The following is an 8,656-nucleotide window of genomic DNA, read 5'->3' on the forward strand; positions in this document are numbered from 1 at the left end:
AATCTACTGTAGTGTCCACAGAGCCATGCCCCAGAGTGCATCGATACAAAAATATTTAACAGCCTCGAACGCATCAGATATTATTCAGAATTCCAGGAAAACTGTAGAGCGCCAGAGTACTGAACAGGTTCACACCTGGATACATTATCCAGCACAGACTGATATTCCAGGAATACATATTTTAAGAATCAATTATATAACTAATGCTAGACTATAGTGACACCTATCACTCTTATAATACATATATACACACTTGACAATCAAACATTTACACATCTTGCAGAAAAAGAATGACCACAGGGAAATGGTTCAGTTACAAGCAAATTAGTTTATTCAACTGCATCTATAGCCATAGCACTTTCCTAAACCATTGCAGTTATTTTGCTCTATATTTAAATAGTAAGAATTGCAACTCACAACACCCTAACCAAAATGTGCCACCCCCCCCAACAAAAAATGCCAGAATTGTAAGTTACTATAGTCGCCACAGACACCTTGTGAATCTAGGGCAGCAGAACGTATGTAGACTAGGGTAGGGAATGTATGTAGACTAGGGTAGGGAATGTATGTAACCAAAACCTATGGTTTTGGAGCGTAACTTTACATGATGTTCCTTTCTAGCTGCCTTGACATGTGTGTAACACTTTCAGTTTGTGCCGTAAGCTTCTTCAGCATTTTCAAGTAATCATTGGAATGCTTGCTAAACCGTTATGTGCCTATATGCCCATGAGTATGTGCCCATTGCACACAGTTAAGCCAGCGGGTTCCTGAAGTTCTTCCCAGCAAAGACAGCCTTCTCTCCCAATTCCTCTTCAATTCTGTGAGTCAAGAGAAAAGACAGTTTTAGCACTACAAAGCAATATTCAAAACATACTTAGTTATAATGAAGCTTATAGCTTAGTCTGTAGTTTTTACACTTCAGTGTCCAGACTGTATTGTGATGGTTTGTCGGCCTGTACATTCTTATTGTAGCAGCACCATTTCACTTAATCGAAAGTAAATGTATTTAGCAAATAAAGGTGATTCTGTACAATGGTCAACTAAAATTATACATTTCCCCAATGGTTATGATGCCATGCAGGATTACATGGGTAAAAACCATGATCAACAAGAAAGAAATGTAGCAGAATAAATATGACAAGCATCACAACATTGATTAATTAGGCTATAAAGGACATGAACCCTCACCTGAGAATCTGGTTGTACTTGGCCAGACGCTCAGAGCGGCAAGGAGCCCCAGTCTTAATCTGGACATAGACAGGGGCAGCATGAATTACACAGCAATAATGTAGACAGTAACTAAAATACAGTAACAAATATAATTTAAAATGAATCATAACAATGAAAATTGCATTTCCGGTACCAAAACAATACATCTAAATTCACAAGTGTCAGATACAGTAGTATACCAACAGTATTTCCTTACTTGTCCAGTGCACAGCCCCACCACCAGATCAGCGATGAAGGTGTCCTCAGTCTCCCCAGAGCGATGGCTAACCATCACTCCCCAGCCACTGGACTGGGCCATCTTGCACCTGGACAGCGGGAAGAGAGAAGACTCTTGACATGGTTAGAAGTTCACACAGCTGGAAAATTGCATCATGCGAGGCTCACGTTAGACTTACAACTGTCAGGTTGTTTGACTTGCCTTGACTCACATGAGACATAACGGTTTGTTGACAGTCATTAAAATATCAATTTAATGCTCATCAATATATAGTATAATTACATAAACTCCTAAATCTCAGGTATTCTTTCAGGTCTGGGTCCCCCCCGAAAAAAGGCAAGAAAAAACTGAGGCCAGAGTTCCTCTTGAAGAAGTCACCATGGAGTAAAGATAGTGGGTGAAACTTACGCGGCCAGAGACTCAGTCACAGAGCCAATCTGGTTGACCTTTAGCAGCAGGCAGTTGCAGGCCTTGTCCTCCACGGCCTTGGTGATGCGTTTGGGGTTGGTCACTGTGAGGTCATCACCCACCACTTGGATCTCCGTGCTGCCAGTGAAGTTGGACCACGCCTCCCAGTCATCCTGGTCAAAGGGGTCCTCAATGGATACCACTGTCACAGAGGGGACATAGATCAGTGATCACAGAGAGGAAAGTCATGGTCCTGTACCTTAGAGTAGACTAAACCATTGAATAGGACATAATGTGTGTAACTTAGTTTCATTTCAATTGCCAACCATAATATTCAACACAGTGCCCATCTCCATTGTAGTGTAAAATGATTCATTGAATTTGTAATAATTAAAATACAAAGCTGCTCCAGCAAGAGACAACATTACATACTTTTGAAATACTACAAAGGTAAACAAGAGAGGACAGGACACACACCTGGGTAATCCTTGCAGAAGCTCTTGTAGAGGTCAGCCAGCTCATCAGGAGTGATGTAACGCTCTGGGTCATCAGGAGACTTGAAGTCCAAGTCATATTTACCATCCCTATAGAACTCAGAGGCTGCCACATCCATGCCGATCACCACCTCTTCTGTGTATCCTGCTTTGCTGATGGCCTCTTTGATCAGCTCTAGAGCTGTGGAAAATGAAGCAGAGGTGTTAATTTGTTAGAATATGGTTTGTTATACACTGCTCAAAAAAATTAAAAGGGAACACTAAAATAACACATCCTAGATCTGAATGAATGAAATAATATTAAATACTTTTTTCTTTACATAGTTGAATGTGCTGACAACAAAATCACACAAAAATTATCAATGGAAAATCAAATTTATCAACCCATGGAGGTCTGGATTTGGAGTCACCCTCAAAATTAAAGTGGAAAACCACACTACAGGCTGATCCAACTTTGATCGAATGTCCTTAAAACAAGTCAAAATGAGCCTCAATAGTGTGTGTGGCCTCCACGTGCCTGTATGACCTCCCTACAACTCCTGGGCATGCTCCTGATGAGGTGGCGGATGGTCTCCTGAGGGATCTCCTCCCAGACCTGGACTAAAGCATCCGCCAACTCCTGGACAGTCTGTGGTGCAACGTGGCGTTGGTGGATGGAGCGAAACATGATGTCCCAGATGTGCTCAATTGGAGTCAGGTCTGGGGAACGGGCGGGCCAGTCCATAGCATCAATGCCTTCCTCTTGCAGGATCTGCTGACACACTCCAGCCACATTAGGTCTAGCATTGTCTTGCATTAGGAGGAACCCAGGGCCAACCGCACCAGCATATGGTCTCACAAGGTGTCTGAGGATCTCATCTCGGTACCTAATGGCAGTCAGGCTACCTCTGGCGAGCACATGGAGGGCTGTGCGGCCCCCCAAAGAAATGCCACTCCACACCATGACTGACCCACCGCCAAACCGGTCATGCTGGAGGATGTTGCAGGCAGCAGAACGTTCTCCACGGCGTCTCCAGACTCTGTCACGTCTGTCACATGTGCTCAGTGTGAACCTGCTTTCATCTGTGAAGAGCACAGGGCGCCAGTGGCGAATTTGCCAATCTTGGTGTTCTCTGGCAAATGCCAAACGTCCTGCACGGTGTTGGGCTGTAAGCACAACCCCCACCTGTGGACGTCGGGCCCTCATACCACCCTCATGGAGTCTGTTTCTGACCGTTTGAGCAGACACATGCACATTTGTGGCCTGCTGGAGGTCATTTTGCAGGGCTCTGGCAGTGCTCCTCCTGCTCCTCCTTGCACAAAGGCGGAGAATTCAGTCCTGCTGCTGGGTTGTTGCCCTCCTACGGCCTCCTCCACGTCTCCTGATGTACTGGCCTGTCTCCTGGTAGCGCCTCCATGCTCTGGACACTACGCTGACAGACACAGCAAACCTTCTTGCCACAGCTCGCATTGATGTGCCATCCTGGATGAGCTGCACTACCTGAGCCACTTGTGTGGGTTGTAGACTCCGTCTCATGCTACCACTAGAGTGAAAGCACCGCCAGCATTCAAAAGTGACCAAAACATCAGCCAGGAAGCATAGGAACTGAGAAGTGGTCTGTGGTCACCACCTGCAAAACCAGTCCTTTATTGGGGGTGTCTTGCTAATTGCCTATAATTTCCACCTGTTGTCTATTCCATTTGCACAACAGCATGTGAAATGTATTGTCAATCAGTGTTGCTTCCTAAGTGGACAGTTTGATTTCACAGAAGTGTGATTGACTTGGAGTTACATTGTGTTGTTTAAGTGTTCCCTTTATTCTTTTGAGCAGTGTACATTGGCAACACCTTGTGATCATGTGGTTACTACACGTTAGTGGCGGATGAGGTGAGTTTCCCATAGAAAGTAAAGCGTCTGGAAAAGAGCTGAATCCAATAAAGTATCAAAATATACTTTGTGCTGAAAATAAATATACTTTCTTATGTGCTGAAAATAAAAACCCTATGATCACGTCTCTCTCGTACCTTCCTTGTTCTCCAGGATGTTGGGAGCAAAGCCGCCCTCATCTCCCACATTGGTGGCGTCCTGGCCGTACTTCTTCTTGATGACGTTCTTCAGGTTGTGGTAGACCTCAGCCCCGATACGCATGGCCTCCTTGAAGGTGCTGGCACCCACCGGCAGGATCATGAACTCCTGCATGGCCAGCTTGTTGCCCGCGTGAGACCCACCATTGATCACGTTAAAGGCCTGGGAAATAAGAAAGCAAATATTTATTTGATTCCATTAAATTCATTTAAAGATAATTTCCTCCATCCAGGTCTCTCAAAAGGTAAATACACAACAAGCTGTAAGACAAGTCATGTGTGAGCGTTCTTTGATAGTACTGTAAGAGTAAAATACTGTCTTTGACTGACGTTATCACACCCTGTACTCACCGGCACGGGCAGGATGACCTCAGGGTTCCCAGCGAGGTCAGCGATGTGACGGTACAGGGGGACACCTTTCTCTGCTGCACCAGCCTTACACACCGCCAGGGAAACACCCAGGATGGCGTTGGCACCAAACTTGGCTGATATGTGCCAAAAATAAAAATTAATACAAGTGAAATTGATAAAAAATAACCTCATAAGGGGCAAATATTTACAGTCATTTAGCCGACGGCACTCTCATTCAGAGTGGCTTACAATCAGTGCATTTAACTATCTAGGTAAAACATAAAATAGACAGAAACATGTCCTCTGCATTTTAATCTGAAAAACTTACACTTGTTCTCTGTGCCATCCATGTCAAGCATGATCTGATCGATTTTATCCTGCTCAACCACAGACACATCCTGAGATGAAGAACGAACAAGTTTAGCACATAGCATTTAAACTGAGGAACTAGGGCTGCATTAACTACGAGTAAGTGGCAGTGGAGTGGACACTATACTTATTTATCTTTACCAGGTAGGGAAACATCAAGATAAGACGTCAAGATGAGCAAAGACAACATTCCATGTCATTGTACTTCTCAAAAAAGTTTTAATCCTACCTGACCAACAAGTGCAGGTGCAAGTGTAGAGTTAATGTGGTCCACGGCTTGTGAGACACCTGAAAGGACAATGAAACATTACTGACTAACGGGCCTTGCTACACTGCATCCATCGGGCGCCATTGCCATCAGCCAGAGGAAATGCTTCCGGTGAAATCAATGAAAGCTGCTATACTGCACGTGTTGCGCTCGCGTTGCGTCACGTCCAATGGCAGCAACCAAGCTCAAGAATCGCAGAGATTCAATTCTCGATGGCTGACACGCACATTCATTCGATCTTGTGAATTGAATTAATAATGCGCTCTGTAGCAGGTAGAACGTCACATTGATGTGACAGTGGAGCTGAAGTGTAAGAAGCATTAAGACAGATGGGGGATTTAGAAAGTAACAATCCAAGCAACATCAACAACCCAGTATGCTTCTCTGAAATAGATTCCATTATACTCATATTATGCAGTTAGACTATATTAAGCCCAGATACACACCTTTCCCAAGGTAGCGTGACTTGTCATTGTCCCTGAGCTCCAGGGCTTCATAGATACCAGTGGAAGCGCCACTGGGTACAGCTGCTCTGAACAGACCTGGGAGATGGAGAGAAGAGTGACAGATAAAATAGTGTTTGTCATGAAGTTGGACAATCACCTATGCAATAGTTCCCAAACTGTGAGGCGCGCAGGGTTAGGCCAATAACAACAATTACCTTTGTCAGTGTAGAGGTCCACCTCCACAGTGGGGTTGCCACGAGAATCAAAGATCTCCCGGGCATGAATCTTCAGGATGGACATGGTGCTCGACCTTTGGAGGAGAAAAGTCTTATTATTGTATTTATTTTTTAAGAATGCTTACCAGATCACTCGTATCATGATGAGACTATCAGTCCTATAAACATGATACCTCAATATCTGTCCATTGTGCAAACTCTAAAGCCTGAAAATGTGAATCAGCATGTTTCTTTCACAGTCATTTGAGATATTAATGTTTTTCAGATACCATCTAACTTTCGGTCAAGCCAATGAAGGCATGAACACCGCCCCAAATGGCTTTGCTATATCAGAGGGCCTTTGTTGACTGCTGAATACAAATCTACTAGGTCCAGTAGAACCTATTGCTACTTCAGTCAGCGGTGGTTAAAAATGACTTTCACTGCATGAGTAGTCCTTTTCCTAAAAGTGTCCTTCCTGGTTGTTGTGAGCTTAGTGGTGCTAGCAGCAGGATAGCTGCCTAATCGGATTAGCTACTGTCCATCTCATTAATCACATGGCACTGTACTTAACCTAAGCAGTGGTAAGGCATCTGTCAAGGCGACGTCTTGACAGCCAAACACCAATATGTATCATTCTGAATGTTGTAGGCCATCTAATCTTGGCGTTGTTGATGACAATGGATATGTTTTTTCTTCGAAAGATACCTACAGTGATCTCAAATCATCCGATTGACATGAGATCCCCTAGCAATCCTGTCAATGGAACGTCCCTTGAACTTGCTGTGCGAATAGTCTCGTACGTGGGTTGAGAATGCACACTATGAATGTACTGCATCTGGTATCATCAAATTTGGAAATTGCACCACACAGTTGGCTACATAATTTAACAGTAAATTGACTAAATGTTGTGTATCCAAAGTGATTAGCTAACTTTAGAATTCTAATCAAACGTTAATTAAAAGTTCAAGTTCAAACTTTGAGAGGCTGAATGAACATGATAGCGGCTAGACTGGCTAGCGGAAACGGAGGGGAACTTCTGCAGAAAGGTCACAGATAGAACTAGGGTTAGTTATAAATACACTACATATACAAAAGTATGTGGACACCCCTTCAAATGAGTGGATTTGGCTATTTCAGCCACATCCGTTGCAGACAGGTGTATAAAATCGAGCAATATCCATGCAATCTCCATAGACAAACATTGGCAGTAGAACGGCCTTACTGAAGAGCTCAGTGACTTTCAACGTGGCACCGTCATAGGATGCCACCTTTCCAACAAGTCAGTTCATCAAATTTCTGCCCTACTAGATCTGCCCCGGTCAACTGTAAGTATTGTTATTGTGAAGTGTAAACGTCTAGGTGCAACAATGGCTCAGCCGCAAAGTGGTAGGCCACACAAGCTCACAGAACGGGACCGCTGAGTGTTGAAGCGCGTAGCGCATAAAAACCGTCTGTCCTCGGTTGCAACACTCACTACCGAGTTCCAAACTGCCTCTGGAAGCAACATCAGCACAAAAACTGTTAGCCGGGAGCTTCAGGAAATGGGTTTCCATGGCCGAGCAGCCGCACACAAGGCTAAGATCACTATGCACAATGCCAAGCGTCGGCTAGAGTGGTGTAAAGCTCGCCGCCATTGGACTCTGGAGCAGTGGAAATGCATTCTCTGGAGTGATGAATCACACTTTACCATCTGGCAGTCCAACAGACTATTCTTGGTTTGGCGGATGCCAGGAGAATAGTCCATACATTCATGTTTTGCCGAGATCGGTGTTGAAGAACTTGACTGGCCTGCACAGAGCCCTGACCTCAACCCCATCAACCACCTTTGGGATGAATTGTAACGCCAACTGCAAGCCAGGCCTAATCGCCCAACATCAGTGCCGACCACACTAATGCTCGCGGCTGAATGGAGCAAATCCAGGCAGCAACTTTCCAACAGTGGAAAGCCTTCCCAGAAGAGTGGAGGCTGTTATAGCAGCAAATGGGGGACCAACTCCACATTAATGCCCATGATTTTGGAATGAGATGTTCGAAGAGCAGATGTCCACATACACTACATTACCAAAAGTATCTTTGGAAAGGTCGAGGAACAACTCAAAGTTCTGTCTTCAAAACCGGAAGACCCAGCTTGCGCTTCTGTTGTGAAAAGCAACAGCGGATCCGGGCTTTAATATTGTCATAACACTGGTCGTTTTCTTACATAACAGATACATGTGGTTAGTCACTTACCTTTGAATTAAAATAGCAGTCAAGGTGAGAGGAAGGGCAGTCTTTCCCGAGTAATGCCGGCGAGTTGTGCGTTAAGTTCTGGGAGGTGGAAAACAGACTTCCACTGTCCTTTTCTGTGTTTTGCTCTTCTTCTTCTCTGGAATCATCAACCAGAACTCTCCACCCCGCCACCTATGGTTTAGGAGTAGGACCTACATGTCATGGGTTTGTGCCTTTGATGCGCTGAGAGTCAATCATAAATCATAAACTAGTAAATAAATACTGTATATGGACTGACATAACATGTCATCTTCAGTACAGATAGTTATTTGGCCTATACCCCAGTATACTTTGAGCCTCTGCCTACATGAAGTCGAGCACAA

The 8,656-nt window shown here is 44.4% G+C and overlaps 1 protein-coding gene across 1 annotated transcript; it reads right to left on the bottom strand.

Moving 5' to 3' along the window:
- Window positions 1-308: 308 nt before the first annotated feature.
- Window positions 309-8,441, bottom strand: LOC311133615 (alpha-enolase-like). Its single transcript, XM_084167135.1, has 12 exons — window positions 8,295-8,441; window positions 6,063-6,157; window positions 5,848-5,943; window positions 5,363-5,421; window positions 5,093-5,162; window positions 4,765-4,898; window positions 4,354-4,576; window positions 2,333-2,530; window positions 1,856-2,057; window positions 1,427-1,535; window positions 1,189-1,247; window positions 309-818 (listed from the first exon to the last, which is right to left on the bottom strand). Exons 2-12 carry the CDS (start codon window positions 6,145-6,147, stop codon window positions 752-754), a joined length of 1,302 nt encoding a protein of 433 aa, XP_084023261.1. The 5' UTR covers window positions 6,148-6,157; window positions 8,295-8,441; the 3' UTR covers window positions 309-751.
- Window positions 8,442-8,656: the final 215 nt, after the last annotated feature.

The sequence above is a fragment of the Coregonus lavaretus genome, assembly GCF_964263955.1.
Source record: "Coregonus lavaretus genome assembly, chromosome: 8".
Classification (NCBI taxonomy): Eukaryota; Metazoa; Chordata; class Actinopteri; order Salmoniformes; family Salmonidae; genus Coregonus; species Coregonus lavaretus.

What these genes read in the sequence shown, in the direction of transcription:
- LOC311133615 (XM_084167135.1), bottom strand. Translation starts at nt 6,147, where the DNA reads ATGTCCATCCTGAAGATTCATGCCCGGGAGATCTTTGATTCTCGTGGC. An exon ending in GTCACGCTACCTTGGGAAAG is followed by an intron (nt 5,422 to 5,847) that starts GTGTGTATCTGG and finishes TTGTCCTTTCAG; the next exon opens with GTGTCTCACAAGCCGTGGAC. An exon ending in GTGACTGAGTCTCTGGCCGC is followed by an intron (nt 1,536 to 1,855) that starts GTAAGTTTCACC and finishes CCCGCTGTCCAG; the next exon opens with GTGCAAGATGGCCCAGTCCA.